Raw genomic sequence first — 19832 nt, forward strand, 5'->3', positions numbered from 1 at the left:
AAAACTCTGCACCTGTTCTATTTATGGCAAGACTTCAAACTCAAAGGAGATCTGTCCAAGCACATGAGGATTCACACAGGGGAGAAATAATTTAAGTGTGGTCATGGGGATAAGCTTTGCTTGAAAGCAACAAGTAACAATGCACATGGTGACTCACACAGGAGAGAAACCATTTTGCTGTGGTGACTGCGGGAAAGTGTTTCAGTTATTAAACGGACCTTATCTTTACATATGCTGACTCACACAGGAGAGAAATCATGACTGGGGAAATGTTTCAGTTATAAACGGACCTTATCTTTACTATGCTGAACTCACACAGGAGAGAAAACCATGACTGTGGGAAAGTTTTTATCAGAAGGGGAGCCTAGGGCCATAAACTGATTCTGTGACATCTATTCTCCCTCCAGACAGATGTAAAGTAACTAGACCAGAGAGTAGCAGAGAGCACTGTGGAGAGAAACAGCGGTTACCAATAGAATAGATCAGAGACCAGAGAAACTTTAATCCTGAAGCATGGAGAGCAGGTCCCTAGGAGAGGTATCATCGTATTGTCCTCCACCAACCAATAGATGTGTCTATGAGCGTGTACTCAGTCTCTCAACACTCTCGGGGCTTTTTAGAGGTAAAATACTGCCTTTTCAGGTCATGTCACAAGTCTGACAGTGCACTGCTAATGAACTCAGTGCTGACATTTCTCCTTTCTCCCCACTAGATGGCTCTGTTGGACATGTTACCCATTACTTAACACACACACTGTATTACAGCTAAACAGGACCAGACATGACTGACCATAAGGGGATGTCATCGAATAGATGTTGTGTACTGCGGGGTCAAGGGTGACTGTAAAATTATTTGGTTGTCAACACCAGGAGTGTCAAAGTACAAAATGTATGTTATCCAGATTTATCCCAATGTGAAGGAGTATACATTAATACAATAGAAAGTGTAGATGAGGTATCTGCTTAATGTTCCCAGAAAGAGGACTTATTCATTCTATACATACAGGCTTCTAGACTAATGCATGTTGAGTAAATAAAACTAAACACATGTTTGCTCCTCAGTGTCCCTCTGATTAAGAGGTGTCTGCATCACATCCTACTGCAGCAAAAGGACATCTTAAGGGTTGATGTATAACTATAAATGTTGTTTTAAGTTCTGAATCTAGAAGACATGCCAAAATGCCCGCCGTCCGGTAATTCGATCATGATTACTAAGTTTAGATAGCTAAGCCGTTAAACTAATTTACCAGTCTAAAAAATGTTAGCTGACATAAGATAATTGAGTGACTGTCAGTGGCTGATATATCAAGAGAGAAACTGCTGATGCACAACTACATTTCAATATTGCACCTTGTGTATTTTACTACATTACATTAGATATTATAACGCCCAACAATTAGTGGAGACCCCAACTGAATTTTTTAAATGATTTAACTGCTTACGGAAATTGATCTGAGGGCCTTCAAAAGGCTGGGTCACCAGTTAACCATCCCTGATATAGTACTATTAAATAAAACAAAACGTTTGGAGATTTGTATTACATATTTGAATAATCTAATGTTAGAATGACACAATCAAGGACTTTAAACAGTTGTTGGACAATAAATGTAAACATGAACTTCCTTTTATGGGGTTAGATGGAGTTGACATAAATCCACTTAGTTGCATTTTCAGAAAACATCCTAATTTTTTCATGTATATCTGGTTCATCAAAATGTATATTTCAAATGTTGTTTATATGAAGAAAATATTTGTGTGAAAAAGGTGGAGTTTGTCCCGTCTTTCAAGAATCCCTGAGCTACAGCATCTATTCCCAGTATCATTGGTCTGTAGCCTGTAGTAAAACCCGATCACCATGGGGGCGCTGTGATTTGTTTCTGGTCTCGTTTCCCGCTGACAAAAACAGAACAAAACAATACGGAAGTAAAACGGTAGGGAGAGTTTGTTTGGGTTTGTTTGTCCTCGTCCGCGAAAACATACATGCTGAATACCCAACTTTCAGTCGACTAAAACATGTCTAAACTCCAGTCGTTTCGTGTGTTTTTAAATGAGCGTTTAACGGCGGCAGCTGTGGAGATTTTCGGGGCAGTTGAAGAAACGGTAGCGGAGTACCACGAGGAGAATGATCGGTTACGGAGACTGCTGCGGATCACACCGGAGATAAAACTATGTAGGATAGGTTCGTATGTAGATCTTCAGATGGCTACGCTGAACAAAAATATAAATACATTTAACAATTTCTAACATTTTACTAAGTTACAGTTAACATAAGGAATTAAATCAATTGAAATAAATTCATTGTGCCCTAATCTATGGATTTCACATTAACGGGAATGCAGATATCCATCTGTTGGTCACATATATCTAAAAAGGTAGGGGGGGGGGGTTGATCAGAAATCTGTTCAGATCTGGTGTGACCACAATTTTATTTGTAACTGTAGCGAGGCTATATACAGGGGGTACCGGTACAGAGTCAGTGTGGGGGGCACATGTTAGTCGAGGTAATTGAGGCAATATGTACATGTAGATAGAGTTAAAGTGAGTATGCATAGATATCATGGTCCAAACACACTAAAACAGTTGTGAAGAGGGCACGACAAAGCCTATTCCACCTCAGGAGACTGAACATATTTTGTAATTGTCCTCAGATCCTCAAAAGGTTCTACAGCTGGACCATCGAGAGCATCCTGACTGGTTGCATTACTGCCTGGTATGGCAACTGCTCGGGGCCAAGCTTCCTGCCATCCAGGACCTCTATACCAGACGGTGTCAGAGGAAGGCCCTAAAAATTGTCAGACTTCAGCCACCCTAGTCATAGACTGTTCTGTCTGTTAATGCACAGCAAGCGGTACTGGAGTACCAAATCTAGGTCCAAAAGGCTTCCTAACAGCTTTTACTCCCAACCCATGGATTTGTTGGGGCGGTATGCAAATTGGTGTGGGTCTAGGGTTTGGTGTTGATGTGAGCCATGACCAGCTATATAAACCACGCCCCTCTGCAAACACGACTTCTCCGATGTTTGTGACAATGCAGTACTTATTTAAAGAGAAGAGAATATTATGTTAGCACACATTAAAATTAAGTGATGTCACCTTGTCCCCTTAATAATGAGTCCAAGTGTTTGACATGGGGGAGGGAACCAGTAACTTTATGATCAGACTTTATCAATGTAGAAGCAACAGTCATTTTCACACTTTGGTCATCATACTTTAATCTGGTTTCCTTCAAATATCATCCAATTTCATGAAACACATACTTCTGACTGCTCATGGCCTTTAACTATCCACGTGCTCTGGCAGAGTTCCTGGTCACATGCTGTTTTCAATTAGAGAAATTGGTTCTTGAGTTCAGTTCTGCTTTAAGAAGATGCATTTTAGAAATAGGTGGGTTTATGACTGTGGCTGTGCCAGCTAGTGACGACTGTCTAAAGGCTCTATAGATAACCTTTGCTCCTCGCTCCTTTCCTCCAGACTCCCTGCAGCTCTCTGTCTCTGAGGAGGAGGTTCTCCCTGAGCAGCAGCACTGTGAGCAGGAGTGGAGCCCCAGTCTGGGGCAGGAGAACCCAGAGCTTCCACAGATTAAAGAGGAACAGGAGGAACTCAGGACCAGTCAGGAGGAAGACCAGCTTCAAGGGCTGGAGGCTGATTTCAAAATCACTCCTTCCTGTGTGAAAAGTGAATGTGACCAGGAGGACCCATTTCAGTCCTTCACTTCTCCCCAAACCCAGACTGTGGAGAACAGAGAGAGTGATCCTAAACAAGTGGTTCTCACACCTTTTGTTACTGTGACCCACCTTAAGGGTCTCAACATTCCCTGTGACCCTCCAGATAATCAAAACAATGCCTCCAGCCACAGCTCCACCTTAAGCAGCGACCCAGCGGCACTTGACAGCAGCCCATCGTTGGATCCCAGCCCATCGATGGCGGAACATTCTTCCAGCACGTCTAGAAAAACTCACCACTGCTGTGAATGTGGTGAAAACTTTGCTCTGAAAGCTGACCTGCAGAGGCATATGACTCTCTACAAGAAGAGACTCCGTGAATGCAGTTTCTGCAGAAAACGCTGCACCTCCACCTGTAAACTAAAGGCCCATATCCGCCTCTGTCACAGTGGGAGACCCTGCACCTGCCCTGTTTGTGCCAAGACCTTCAAACTCAAAGGATATCTGTCCAAGCACATGAGGATTCACACAGGAGTGGGAGAGAAACCATTTAGCTGTGGAGACTGTGGGAAAAGCTTTAATTTGAAGGGGAACCTAAAGAACCATATGTTGACTCACACAGGAAATAAATCATTTAGCTGTGGAGACTGTGGGAAAAGCTTCATTCATAAGTGGAACCTAAGGAGCCATATGCTGACTCACACAGGAGAGAAAGCATTTAGCTGTGGAGACTGGGAAAAGCTTCAATCAGGAGGGGAACCTACGGATCCATAAACGGACTCACACAGGAGGGAAACCATTTAGCTGTGATAACTGTGGGAAAAGCTTTAATCAGAAGGGGTCCCTAAAGAAGCATAAACTGACTCACACAGGAGAGAAACCATTTAGCTGTGGTGACTGTGGGAAAAGCTTCAATCAGAAGGGGAACCTAAGAAACCATAAACTCACTCACACAGGAGAGAAACCATTTAGCTGTAATGATTGCGGGAAAAGCTTCACTCAAAAGTCTAACTTACTGACGCATGTGAAAAAAATACACAAAGGAGGAAAACAGGATTAAAACTGAAAGAAAGAACATTATGACAAAGATCTATTTAGTCACAAGATGAACTTAAAAAGTCAGGATGTGGACGATTCTGAGTACACGCTCAGACAAACATAGCTGGAATAAGTAAATGAAGTCTGAGAGAATGGTCAGATTAACTGATGACTAAAATATTAGTGCAGATGGCATTGTTTTGTTACGTGCATAGATGTATTATAGGTAATGAATGAGTAGGGAACTTCTGAAATTCTACAGATTTTGTGGCACAGCAGGAATACACACAAACCAAAAAGTAAAATAATGGAATTAAGGAATATATAAATATTAGGACGAGCCATGTCAGAGTGGCATAGACTAAAATACACTAGAACAGAATATATTATATACATATGAGATGAGTAAAGCTGCATGTAAATATTAGGACGAGCCATGTCAGAGTGGCATTGACTAAAAGACACTAGAACAGAATATATTATATACATATGAGATGAGTAAAGCAGTATGTAAATATTATTAAAGTGACTAGTGTTCCATTATGCAAGTGGCCAGTGAATTCATGTCTATGTATATAGGGCAGCAGCCTCTAAGGTTCAGGGTTAGGTAACTGGGTGGAAGCCGCCTAGGGGAACATTCTCAAATATGTGGGTGTAAAACACTGTTAAAAGCACTGTTTGTGTAGGGGTGGCTGTCCCTAGCATTGCCAAAAGACAAAGAGCTGTGACTGGATCAGTGGTTCACCAATCAGGGCCTTGATGGGCTTGGCAACAGTAACAAAGGGTGATGTGTAATGAAACTAGGGTGCGTGTGCCCTGGGTAAACAATTTTTTTGGGGGGGGGGATTGGGCATTTCTTTATGAGCATCGGGTAACGTCCTCGGAACAAACCGGGAACTAGACAAAAACCTCCAGGAGAGAGCATGGCACAACGTCCCATGAACCTTTAGGGACCATGACACAACATCCCAATAATTCCTTAAAAACGTCCTCGAGACCAGCCAGGAATTAGACAGATCCTCTAGGGAACCATGACACAACGTCCTGACGACTTTAGGCGACCATTTTGTGACATCCTGGGAGGTCCCAACGACTCATTGTTTACATGGAAGTTATGTTATTCATTAAATAAGTAACATTTACTTTTTTTATTAACCCATGTTTTTTTTACAGTTTTTCTGCTACAAAAGTGTGCAATGCTGTGATCAAGGCAAAAGGGGGGCTACTTTGAAGAATCTCAGATATAAAATATATTTTGATTTGTTTAACACTTTTTTTGGTTACTACATGATTCCATATGTGTTAGTTCATAGTTTTGATGTCTTCACTATTATTCTACAACGTATAAAATAGAACAAATAAAACCCGCAGGAATTAGTAGGTCTGGTACTGTACAGTCGGCCAAAAGGTTTGAGAATGACACAAATATTAATTTCACAAAGTTTGCTGCTTCAGTGTCTTTAGATATTTTTGTCAGATGTTACTATGGAATACTGAAGTATAATTACAAGCATTTCATAAGTGTCAAAGCCTTTTATTGACAATTACATGAAGTTGATGTAAAGAGTCAATATTTGCAGTGTTGACCCTTCTTTTTCAAGGCCTCTGCAATCCGCCCTGGCATGCTGTCAATTAACTTCTGGGCCACATCCTGACTGATGGCAGCCCATTCTTGCGTAATTAATGCTTGGAGTTTGTCAGAATTTGTGGGTTTTTGTTTGTCCACCCACCTCTTGAGGATTGACCACAAGTTCTCAATGGGTTTAAGGTCTGGAGTTTCCTGGCCATGGACCCAAAATATTTATGTTTTGGTCCCGAGTCACTTATCAATTTTGCCTTATGGCAAGGTGCTCCATCATGCTGGAAAATACATTGTTCGTCGCCAAACTGTTCCTGGGAGAAGTTGCTCTCGGAGGATGTGTTGGTACCATTCTTTATTCATGGCTGTGTTCTTAGGCAAAATTGTGAGTGAGCCCACTCCCTTGGCTGAGAAGCAACCCCACACATGAATGGTATCAGGATGCTTTACTGTTGGCATGACACAGGACTGATGGTAGCGTTCACCTTGTCTTCGCCGGACAAGCTTTTTTCCGGATGCCCCAAACAATCGGAAAGGGGATTCATCAGAGAAAATGACTCTACCCCAGTCCTCAGCAGTCCAATCCCTGTACCTTTTGAAGAATATCAAAGCAATGATGAAGACACGTGTTTCCTTGCAGGTAACCATGGATGACAGAGGAAGAACAATAATTCCAAGCACCACCCTCCTTTTGAAGCTTCCAGTCTGTTATTCGAACTCAATCAGCATGACAGAGTGATCTCTGGCCTTGTCCTCGTCAACACTCACACCTGTGTTACCGAGAGAATCATTGACATGATGTCAGCTGGTCCTTTTGTGGCAGGGCTGAAATGCAGTGGAAATGTTTTTGGGGGATTCAGTTCATTTGAATGGCAAATGATCACTCTTCATAACATTCTGGAGTATATGCAAATTGCCATCCTCCAAACTGAGGTAGCAGACTTTGTGAAAATTAATATATGTAATTCTCAACACTTTTGGCCACGACTGCACATACAGTAATTACAGAATAATACATGACTGAACATAGACTCCTTACTCCCACCCTCAGCCACTCTCAGCCTATCGCCATAGACCACCGTCGTTTGGTTTACATGTGCAATATATTTTTGAATTGTGCTGTGATGTTTTATATACATTTTGAACCTTTCTAATCGTATAGTATCCACAGATTGTGAGCCAGAGATGTCAACTTTTACTACCAGTAATATTATTTGACTGACTGTGGCTTTCCAAATTGCCCAACACTGCTATTTGTAAGGTTCATTTTAAATGAATGTTGTTGTTTTTTTTTACCATTCCTGAACCTGTGACCAGAGACAAGCTACATAGGGGCAATACCAAAATAAATGATGTACGGAGTCTGTCTCTGCAGCCAAATCTACAGAGTTGAGATTATTGTATGCCCCATATACAGTGCCTTGCGAAAGTATTCGGCCCCCTTGAACTTTGCGACCTTTTGCCACATTTCAGGCTTCAAACATAAAGATATAAAACTATTTTTTTGTGAAGAATCAACAACAAGTGGGACACAATCATGAAGTGGAACGACATTTATTGGATATTTCAAACTTTTCTAACAAATCAAAAACTGAAAAATTGGGCGTGCAAAATTATTCAGCCCCCTTAAGTTAATACTTTGTAGCGCCACCTTTTGCTGCGATTACAGCTGTAAGTCGCTTGGGGTATGTCTCTATCAGTGTTGCACATCGAGAGACTGACATTTTTTCCCATTCCTCCTTGCAAAACAGCTCGAGCTCAGTGAGGTTGGATGGAGAGCATTTGTGAACAGCAGTTTTCAGTTCTTTCCACAGATTCTCGATTGGATTCAGGTCTGGACTTTGACTTGGCCATTCTAACACCTGGATATGTTTATTTTTGAACCATTCCATTGTAGATTTTGCTTTATGTTTTGGATCATTGTCTTGGTTGGAAGACAAATCTCCATCCCAGTCTCAGGTCTTTTGCAGACTCCATCAGGTTTTCTTCCAGAATGGTCCTGTATTTGGCTCCATCCATCTTCCCATCATTTTAACCATCTTCCCTGTCCCTGCTGAAGAAAAGCAGGCCCAAACCATGAGTGCTGCCACCACCATGTGTGACAGTGGGGATGGTGTGGTCAGGGTGATGAGCTGTGTTGCTTTTACGCCAAACATAACGTTTGCATTGTTGCCAAAAAGTTCAATTTTGGTTTCATCTGACCAGAGCACCTCTTCCACATGTTTGGTGTGGTCTCCCAGGTGGCTTGTGGCAAACTTTAAACAACACTTTTTATGGATATCTTTAAGAAATGGCTTTCTTCTTGCCACTCTTCCATAAAGGCCAGATTTGTGCAATATACGACTGATTGTTGTCCTATGGACAGAGTCTCCCACCTCAGCTGTAGATCTCTGCAGTTCATCCAGAGAGATCATGGGCCTCTTGGCTGCATCTCTGATCAGTCTTCTCCTTGTATGAGCTGAAAGTTTAGAGGGACGGCCAGGTCTTGGTAGATTTTCAGTGGTCTGATACTTTATTATCACTTGCACAGTGCTCCTTGGGATGTTTAAAGCTTGGGAAATCTTTTGTATCCAAATCCGGCTTTAAACTCCTTCACAACAGTATCTCGGACCTGCCTGGTGTGTTCCTTGTTCTTCATGATGCTCTCTGCGCTTTTAACTGACCTCTGAGACTATCACAGTGCAGGTGCATTTATACGGAGACTTGATTACACACAGGTGGATTGTATTTATCATCATTAGTCATTTAGGTCAACATTGGATCATTCAGAGATCCTCACTGAACTTCTGGAGAGAGTTTGCTGCACTGAAAGTAAAGGGGCTGAATAATTTTGCACGCCCAATTTTTCTGTTTTTGATTTGTTAAAAAAGTTAGAAATATCCAATAAATGTCGTTCCACTTCATTGCAATTTATTGACGGCAAATGACCCAAGCACTTCCCATTTATTTTGCAGCCTGTATGGCGCAGCTGTCAACATTTGTGTCCTCAAATAAAACGGGTATATTTTTCTGTTTATGCCAATTCTTTCCAGCCCATTTGTATCTTTACTATATGGCAGACAACAAGTGCCCTACCTTCTCCCTCTTCCACTTGTCTCCTCCATTTTTGTGGTAATGCGTCAATCAGTTGGTTGTATGTTTGGATAGAGCAGACATTCCTATATATTTTCAATAGCTGCATATGTGACATAACTCCTCTGTTTCTATTCATAATATTAATAAATATAATATTTAAAGAATGTTTTTTATTAATCAGTATATTTGAGTTTAACCATAAAATTTGTTGTAATATATGTTCTATCTTTTCTGGAATTTGAACCCACTTTGTATGGCTTGTTTAAGAAAGGGTGATACTTTAATTTCATTTTAAATTAGTCGGAAATTAGAAGTTGTAATCTGCATGAAGGCAAAAGGCTACTTTTTTTAAACAAATTGACTTAATCTACTGGAGAACCATTTTGGGTTTAAGTAGAATTGATGTATGAGTGAATCCTTTAATGAGCGGTTTAAAGCTTTAATATGTAACCATTTTAGCCCCACAAACTCATGTTCATTATATAAATAGGCACGTTTCATTTTGTATGGCTTAGCTTTCCAAATAAAATGATATATTTTGCTCATAGGATTTTAAAAACAAGTTGTCTGGAGTAGGCAGCCTCATTAGTAAGTAAGTCAACTGTGGTGGGACCAAAGAGTTAATCAATGTGAATTTTCCATAAACAGAAGTATTTGCCTCTCCATGGTTGCAGAATCTTATCTATTTTTGTTAACTTTCTATTGAAATTGATTGTGATAAGTTAATTTATATTTTTTGAGATGTGAATACCAAGTATGTCTACTTCACCATCCGCCCATGTCACGCCCTGACCTTAGAGCGCCGTTTTATTTCTCTATTTGGTTAGGTCAGGGTGGGCATTCTATGTTGTTTGTTTCTAGGTTTTGGCCGGGTATGGTTCTCAATCAGGGACAGCTGTCTATCGTTGTCTCTGATTGGGAATCATACTTAGGCAGCCTTTTTTCCTTTTGGTAGTTGGGTAGTTGTCTTCGCATGTATATAATTATTTATAAAAAATAAATGTCAGATATATTTTGCGAAGAGGGAACACTGAGTGGACCAAGAGTACCCTATTCTCCCTAGTAAGTGGTTCCATCCAAGGTGCACCATGGAGCATGCTGACAGGAAGCTAGATATTCTAGCACAGGGATGGGCCCACCTTTTGAAGGCCCTAGGATCAATTCCCACCCCCATAAAATATGATTTGTATTATTATACTTTTAACTGTCTGGGTTTCAACTTACATTTGTGAGTTAGGATAGTACAAAACACAAGGTGCAATGTGGACATTTGGTTGAGCAGAAACAGTTGTCTCTTATGTCAGTCACTGATAGTCACTCAATTAGCCCATGTCAGCTAACATTTTCTAGTCTAGTGGTCGAATTACCAACCGGGGGGCCCACATTGATTTTATTAGTTAGTCTCACTCAGATATCATATTACAAATTGCAAACATGGACCATTTCTCTGTCGTGCTAAGCATTCAAAATGTAACAACTACTTTTGGGTAAGAGAGAACATTTATTGAGTAAAAAGTAAAAGTTGTCAAAAACATAAATAGTAAAGTACAGATACCCCAAAATACGACTTCAGTAAAAATACTTTGAAGTACTACTTAAGTACTTTACACCACTGTCGGCTAGCTGGCCAATGAAGTGGATTTATTACACTAATGTGGATCCTTTCAGTAGGCTACAACAGCATGAGAAGTGAGAATGTGAATTATATTTCTAATCTCTCTCTGTGTGTAGCGAGTTTAGAAGGGGTGAGTGTAACGGAGTTAAAATCATATCGAAAACTCATTCCACAGCAAGGTTGAAATGTCACCAATGGAACTATCGAAGTAGATATTTTTCCATACTCAACAGTTGGTACGTTGTCAAGGAGAGCGGTCACATGTTTGCAAGCAGCGGATCACTGGTTGGAGTCCAGTATGGGGGAAAAGGACCGTGGAGGAAGCTATACTGTTACCAGACCACCTTTTCACAGGGATACTAGGAAAAACAGGAGTACAACCACATATAGAATAATGGTTAGTTTAAAAAAACTTTAGTACAACTGAATGCTGTCCTGCTGTGCTGATTTGTCTTGTTGTGCGACTGACTGTACGGCAGCACATTGCCGTCAATACTTTACTCACAACGAAACAAATGACCCAAGTGGTGACGACAGAGAGTAGAAAAGTGTCTTCTGTTTCTCGATCCTCTTTGAGTAGATGCCAATTTCACATCAGTCAGAATTTCAATGTGTTCCACTTATACTCCAAGGAGCCTTGAAATGAATGCTACCTTTCAATAAACAAAAATATCCATGGATGAATGTAATGTAATTATATAATGACGTGGTTTGGTTGCCCTTGCAGTCCTCCCACTAAGACGCACTTTTCTGTTGTGACTCACGTCATCATTGTGTTGTCCTTGTTTTGTCTTAGCTCCTTTTTACACCTCTGTGGATGATAACCCTGGTACATAAATCATGGAAACATGGCTGAACACTGTGGATGATAACATTGGTACATAAATCATGGAAAAGGGGCTGAACACTGTGGATGATAACATTGGTACATAAATCATGGAAAATGGGCTGAACACTGTGGATGATAACCCTGGTACATAAATCATGGAAACCGGGATGAACACCGTGGATGATAACCCTGGTACATAAATCATGGAAACAGGCCCGGACACTGTGGATTATAATCCTGGTACATTAGTGATGGAAACAGGGCTGAACACTGTGGATTATATGCCTGGTACATTAGTCATGGAAACAGGGATGAACACTGTGGATGATAACCCTGGTACATAAATCATGGAAACAGGGATGAACACTGTGGATGATAAGCATTGTACATAGATCATGGAAACAGGGCAGAACACTGTGGATTATAAACCTGGTACATTAGTGATGGAAACAGGGATGAACACTGTGGATTATAAACCTGGTACATTAGTGATGGAAACAGGGATGAACATGGTGGATTATAAACCTGGTACATTCGTGAAGAAACAGGGATGAACACTGTGGATTATAAACCTGGTACATTAGTCATGGAAACAGGGCTGAACACAGTGGATTATAAACCTGGTACATTAGTGAAGGAAACAGGGATGAACACTGTGGATTATAAACCCGGTACATTAGTCATGAAACAGGACTGAACACAGTGGATTATAAACCTGGTACATTAGTGAAGGAAACAGGGATGAAAACTGTGGATTATAAACCTGGTACATTAGTCATGGAAACAGGGCTGAACACTTGAGTCCTGCTGTTGACAGTCAAATGTTTAGCGTCATGCTACACAGCTGGCTACAGACAAACACACACACACACCTGTTCTCCTTTGGCAACAGAGCTATTCTTTAAACATCCAGTTAACCCAGCTTTCGGTTTCAGATAAAGTATGTATTAATAAAAACAAAAAAGTTATATAAGTAAAGTCTGATTTGATTCATGTGATAATGTAATGATTAAACAGAAATATACAAATGTATGCTTTCCAGAAAAGATCTCCTTCCATTTGTCCAAGAGTATTTCTCATCCATTTTGACCTAATGCTACTCAAGCAATGATATTCAGTCGACTCCAGATAAGTGCATTTTCTATACTTACAAACTCTGTTAAGTAGATTACAGTGTTTTGTCAGACCCATTTCAATCGCATGTCTTTATAATTGCTCTTGATAATGACATTCTCTGGTTTAGTGCACGCTGTCCCATTAGTCCCAAGCATACACTAATAACAACGCTATTACTCAATTTAACTGTTTCGTGTTTCCACACGTAGTTATCCATTTCCATTGTAATTTATCTGTAACTTGTATTAAACCCCCCCACCCACATTGTGGCGCTGTGTTGTGTTTATGGGCTCTCCACCCGCTTCTAAAAACAGAAAAATAAAATACGGAAATAAAACTAGGAGTGTGTTTGTCACCATCGTTCTTTCTTCAACTCTCAGTCGACTGAAACATGTCTAAACTACAGTCGTTTCGTGTGTTTTTAAATGAGCGTTTAACCGCGGCAGCTGTGGAGATTTTCGGTGCAGTTGAAGAAACGGTAGCGGAGTACCAGGAGGAGAATGATCGGCTACGGAGACTGCTGCGGATCACACCGGAGATAAAACTATGTAGAATAGGTTCGTATGTAGATCTAGTGATGGCTAGGTAGATAACTCAATAAATAAACTGTTTAGGTTTTAAGCGAGCTGCATTTCAATATGTTTTATTAATGGAGGAAAACATCGTCACGAACCAGGAAGTGATTTGAAGTTGTACTTTTAAATGTTTTTTTTTTTTAAATAAATACTAGCTTATTATCTTCAGTTTGAGATTGAATAAATATTCTAGTTGTTCAATAATTGAATTCGAATGTTGGTTCACTTGAATTTACTTCTAATTGACCCAACCTTGCCTAATACATTATACTTTGTTACTTTGCTGCTGATTACACACCTCTGATGAGATGCTATAGCTACGTTTGTTAGGAACATTTCCTCTCACAAGATGTACAAGCCAGAATGTTTAAGCAAATGCACTGTTAATTTGAATTTACGGAATATTATGGTGTCACAGGGATAGAGTGATAAGAATTTCTTAAAATTAAGTGAAAGACCCTCTGCATCTACAAGTTGGCTCACCAATAGGATATTCTTTTTGGAACCAATATTCTACAAACAAATAAGTGTTTTTATACAATGTGTCCTGATTATTCCATATATAATATCTGTGTGGAAAAAAATTCAGCTTATAAATTAAGGATCATGACAAGAAAACCCGCCGATGAAAAGCAGAGTTTCACTGGAACTTTGTCAATATTATAATTGCAAACCAACATGAAGTTAAGGTGACCAAAAGTAGAGAAGACATGATGAGGAATAAAGTTCTACATACAAGTGGGTCTTCTTAGGAATTGTTTTACTACTAAAAGTAGTAAAGTCCAGAAAATTCCAATCCACCATACTCAGAAGTGTTTATTACAACAGTTTTCCTAATGTAATGGGTACGGTTTCTAAATAGAAAGTTGAAAAGCTTCTGGTCTCTCTCTGCTTATTTTACCATAATAATATAAAGAGCGACATATGTTAGCCTAGAGATACCCTCAGCCTTGGTTATTAGGACTTTTAAAGAGAAGTCCCTCTGTAGCCATTGATTTTAGCTTCTTCTGGGGGTTTTTAATAAGAGGGTTCAAATGTAATAAGCCTCTAGACTTCTGATCCTTATTAATGGTTATGCCTAAATATGTAAGTTATTCTTTCACTGGAATACCATAATATAAGGTTGTCATAAAATCTTTGATAGCCATGAGTTCACATTTCTTAATGTTAAGACATAGACGTGATGCTTCGGAAAATGATTCTATCACATTGATCGATATGGGAATCTGACTAGCATATTTCAGAAAAAGTATCGTCAGACAGTTGGGTTAAATAATGCTTTTACCAGCTATGGAAATACCTTGTACAGGACTATTATTTAAAGAATTTGTAAGAAGTTGATTAATAAAAAACAAATAACTCAAATCTAGGTGAGATGCCATGTTTCAGTTTGATAGAGCTGTTACCATTCCTATAGTCTTAAAAGCCTTACATAAAAAATCTCTAATGCCACATTTCAAGGGAGTGGAAGAGGAACTGCTGCTCTGTGTCAAATGCTTTATGAAAAATGGAAAAACAATACTGTCCTACCAAGCAGAAAGGCAGTAACTGCTCATGTAACAGTATAACTTTAGACTGTCCCCTCGCCCATACCCGGGCGTGAACCAGGGACCCTCTGCACACATCAACAACAGTCACCCACGAAGCATCGTTACCCATCGCTCCACAAAAGCCGCGGCCCTTGCAGAGCAAGGGGAACTACTACTTCAAGGTCTCAGAGCAAGTGGCGTCACCGATTGAAACGCTATTTAGCGCGAACTACTGCTAACTAAGCTAGCGTTTCACATCTGTTACACTCATAGCGTGGAACTGAGAAAAATGGCTTTTATTTACCTTGTTTCACAGTAACTTTATGCAGTTACTGCTAATATGACCCCCATTTTGTCCAAAACACAATACAATAGAGGCAGGATACTTGTCCACATTATTAAGCATGTGTTTAATGTAGCAAAAAAGACATTAACTAATTTTCGAACAAATTAGCAGTTACTGTCTTTTTGCTTGGTAGGGTAGAATATGAAGCTATCCTTGGTTATTAGGTCTGAGTAGTCAAGTATGTCTAGTACTAGTCTGATATCGTTAGAAATATGTATGTTCCTCATAAAGCCAGACTGTGTTTCATCAATGACTGCATCAAATCAAATTTATTTATATAGCCCTTCGTACATCAGCTGATATCTCAAAGTGCTGTACAGAAACTCAGCCTAAACCCCCAAACAGCAAGCAATGCAGGTGTAGAAGCACAGTGGCTAGGAAAAACTCCCTAGAAAGGCCAAAACCTAGGAAGAAACCTAGAGAGGAACCAGGCTATGTGGGGTGGCCAGTCCTCTTCTGGCTGTGCCGGGTGGAGATTATAACAGAACATGGCCAAGATGTTCAAATGTTCATAAATGACCAGCATGGTCGAATAATAATAAGGCAGAACAGTTGAAACTGGAGCAGCAGCACGGTCAGGTGGACTGGGGACAGCAAGGAGTCATCATGTCAGGTAGTCCTGGGGCATGGTCCTAGGGCTCAGGTCCTCCGAGAGAGAGAAAGAAAGAGAGAAGGAGAGAATTAGAGAACGCACACTTAGATTCACACAGGTCACCGAATAGGACAGGAGAAGTACTCCAGATATAACAACGACATCACAACGACATCATAACCGCCATCGATAAAAGACAGTACTGTGCAGCCGTCTTCATCGACCTCGCCAAGGCTTTCGACTCTGTCAATCACCATATTCTTATCGGCAGACTCAGTAGCCTCGGTTTTTCGGATGACTGCCTTGCCTGGTTCACCAATTACTTTGCAGACAGAGTTCAGTGTGTCAAATCGGAGGGCATGCTGTCCGGTCCTCTGGCAGTCTCTATGGGGGTGCCACAGGGTTCAATTCTCGGGCCGACTCTTTTCTCTGTGTATATCAATGATGTTGCTCTTGCTGCGGGCGATTCCCTGATCCACCTCTACGCAGACGACACCATTCTATATACTTTCGGCCCGTCTTTGGACACTGTGCTATCTAACCTCCAAACAAGCTTCAATGCCATACAACACTCCTTCCGTGGCCTCCAACTGCTCTTAAACGCTAGTAAAACCAAATGCATGCTTTTCAACCGGTCGCTGCCTGCACCCGCATGCCCGACTAGCATCACCACCCTGGATGGTTCCGACCTAGAATATGTGGACGTCTATAAGTACCTAGGTGTCTGGCTAGACTGCAAACTCTCCTTCCAGACTCATATCAAACATCTCCAATCGAAAATCAAATCAAGAGTCGGCTTTCTATTCCGCAACAAAGCCTCCTTCACTCAAGCCGCCAAGCTTACCCTAGTAAAACTGACTATCCTACCGATCCTCGACTTCGGCGATGTCATCTACAAAATGGCTTCCAACACTCTACTCAGCAAACTGGATGCAGTCTATCACAGTGCCATCCGTTTTGTTACTAAAGCACCTTATACTACCCACCACTGCGACTTGTATGCTCTAGTCGGCTGGCCCTCGCTACATATTCGTCGCCAGACCCACTGGCTCCAGGTCATCTACAAGTCTATGCTAGGTAAAGCTCCGCCTTATCTCAGCTCACTGGTCACGATGGCAACACCCATCCGTAGCACGCGCTCCAGCAGGTGTATCTCACTGATCATCCCTAAAGCCAACACCTCATTTGGCCGCCTTTCGTTCCAGTACTCTGCTGCCTGTGACTGGAACGAATTGCAAAAATCGCTGAAGTTGGAGACTTTCATCTCCCTCACCAACTTCAAACATCAGCTATCTGAGCAGCTAACCGATCGCTGCAGCTGTACATAGTCTATTGGTAAATAGCCCACCCTTTTCACCTACCTCATCCCCGTACTGTTTTTTATTTATTTACTTTTCTGCTCTTCTGCACACCAATATCTCTACCTGTACATGACCATCTGATCATTCATCACTCCAGTGTTAATCTGCAAAATTGTAATTATTTGCCTACCTCCTCATGCCTTTTGCACACATTGTATATAGACCCCCCCTTCGTTTTCTACTGTGTTATTGACTTGTTAATTGTTTACTCCATGTGTAACTCTTTGTTGTATGCTCACACTGCTATGCTTTATCTTGGCCAGGTCGCAGTTGCAAATGAGAACTTGTTCTCAACTAGCCTACCTGGTTAAATAAAGGTGAAATAAAATAAAATAAAATAAATAAAAACAAACTGACCCCAGCCCCCGACACAAACTACTGCAGCATAAATACTGGAGGCTGAGACAGGAGGGGTCAGGAGACACTGTGGCCCCATCCGAGGACACCCCTTGACAGGGCCAAACAGGAAGGATATAACCCCACCCACTTTGCCAAAGTCTCTCCTGCATCCAGGACTTCAATTAGTTTTGCAAGTAGTAAGGCTAATATCTTATAGCCATTATTAAGAAGACAAACTGGATGCCAGTTATGGATGAGCAGTATGGTGGTTAGGGTAGTATGGTGGTTAGGGATTCTAAACTAAGGATTCTAGCTTTAACTTCTAATTGACCCCAACCCTGATGTCTAAAAGCTGTATAGATAACCTCTGCTCCTCTCTCCTTTCCTTCAGAATCTCTGCAACTCTCTGTCTTTGAGGTTCTCCCTGAGCAGCAGCACTGTGAGCAGGAGTGGAGCCCCAGTCTGGGGCAGGAGAACCCAGAACTTCCACAGATTAAAGAGGAACAGGAGGAACTCAGGACCAGTCAGGAGGAAGAGCAGCTTCAAGGGCTAGAGGCTGATATCATAGAGTTCAAATTCACTCCTTCCTGTGTGAAAAGTGAATGTGATCAGGAGGACCCACTTCAGTCCTTGACTCTTCCCCAAACCCAAAATGTGGAGAACAGAGAGCGTGACCCTAAACAAGTGGAACTCACACCTTTTGTTACTGTGACCCACCTTAAGGGTCTCTACATTCCATGTGACCCTCAAGATAATCAAAACAATCTACCCAGCCAAAGCTCAACCTTAAGCAGCGACCCAGCAGCACTTGACAGCAGCACGCCATTGGATCCCAGCCCGCTATTGGATCCCAGCCCGCCATTGGATCCCAGCCCACCATTGGATCCCAGCCCACCATTGGATCCCAGCCCACCATTGGATCCCAGCCCACCATTGGATCCCAGCCCACCATTGGATCCCAGCCCTCCATTGGATCCCAGCCCTCCATTGGATCCCAGCCCGCCATTGGATCCCAGCCCGCCATTGGATCCCAGCCCACCATTGGATCCCAGCCCTCCATTGGATCCAAACCTATCAATGGGGGAACACTATTCCAAACCCAGCCCCACGTCTAAAAAACCTCACCACTGCCGTGGCTGTGGTGAAATGTTTGCTCTGAAAGCTGACCTGAAGAGTCATGCGACTCTCTTCAAGGAGAGACTCATCGAATGCAGCTTCTGCAGAAAACGCTACAATTCCACCTGTAAAGTGACGGCCCATGTCCGACTCTGTCACGGTAGGAAACCCTGCACCAGCCCTGTTTGTTGCAAGACTTTCAAACTTAAAGGAGATCTGTCCAAGCACATGAGGATTCACACAGGGGAGAAATCAATTAGCTGTGGAGACTGCGGGAAAAGCTTCAATCAGAAGGGGTCCCTAAATAAGCATACACTTACTCACACAGGAGATAAACCGTTTAGCTGTGCTGACTGTGGGAAAAGATTCAATCAGAAGGGGTCCCTAAATAAGCATACACTTACTCACACAGGAGATAAACCTTTTAGCTGTGCTGACTGTGGGAAAAGATTCAATCAGAAGGGGTCCCTAAAGAATCATATACTTACTCACACAGGAGAGAAACCATTTAGCTGTGCTGACTGTGGAAAAAGCTTCAATCAGAAGGGGTCCCTAAAGAAGCATATACTTACTCACACAGGAGAGAAACCATTTAGCTGTGCTGACTGTGGAAAAAGCTTCAATCAGAAGGGGTCCCTAAAGAAGCATATACTTACTCACACAGGAGAGAAACCATTTAGCTGTGCTGACTGTGGAAAAAGCTTCAATCAGAAATGGAAACTATCTTTACATATCCAGACTCACACAGCAGAGAAACCATTTAGCTGTGCTGACTGTGGGAAAAGCTTCAATCAGAAGGGGAACCTTAGGAGCCATAAACTGACTCACACAGGAGAGAAACCATTTAGCTGTGCTGATTGTGGGAAAAGCTTCAATCAAAAGTCTAACTTACAGACGCATGTTAAAAACATCCACAAAGGAGGAAAACAGGATAAGCTGAAAGAAATAACATTATGACAAAGATCTATTTAGTCACAAGATGAGAATAAAAAGTCAGGATGTGGACAATATTCTGAGTACACGCAGAATATTATTATTTTTTATTTTTTTCTTCATTTAACC

General features: G+C 41.4%; 2 protein-coding genes across 3 annotated transcripts; both read left to right on the forward strand.

The window, feature by feature from the left end:
- The first annotated feature begins 1909 nt into the window (after positions 1-1909).
- On the forward strand, positions 1910-5963 carry LOC116365468 (zinc finger protein 251-like). Of its 2 annotated transcripts, none has more exons than XM_031818086.1 (2): positions 1910-2178; positions 3470-5963. In XM_031818086.1, exons 1-2 carry the CDS (start codon positions 2013-2015, stop codon positions 4432-4434), a joined length of 1131 nt encoding a protein of 376 aa, XP_031673946.1. In that variant the 5' UTR covers positions 1910-2012; the 3' UTR covers positions 4435-5963. The 2 variants fall into 2 exon arrangements, 1 of the variants encoding a protein (XP_031673946.1); XR_004208120.1 differs by having other exon boundaries at positions 1944-2178; positions 2648-5963.
- A 7275-nt stretch (positions 5964-13238) lies between these two features.
- On the forward strand, positions 13239-19780 carry LOC116365467 (gastrula zinc finger protein XlCGF26.1-like). The gene is made up of 2 exons (XM_031818085.1): positions 13239-13469; positions 18046-19780. The coding sequence occupies exons 1-2, from the start codon at positions 13304-13306 to the stop codon at positions 19725-19727; spliced, it is 1848 nt and encodes a 615-aa protein (XP_031673945.1). The 5' UTR covers positions 13239-13303; the 3' UTR covers positions 19728-19780.
- The last annotated feature ends 52 nt before the right edge of the window (positions 19781-19832 follow it).

This window comes from Oncorhynchus kisutch, unplaced genomic scaffold (assembly GCF_002021735.2).
Source record: "Oncorhynchus kisutch isolate 150728-3 unplaced genomic scaffold, Okis_V2 scaffold1247, whole genome shotgun sequence".
NCBI lineage: Eukaryota > Metazoa > Chordata > Actinopteri > Salmoniformes > Salmonidae > Oncorhynchus > Oncorhynchus kisutch.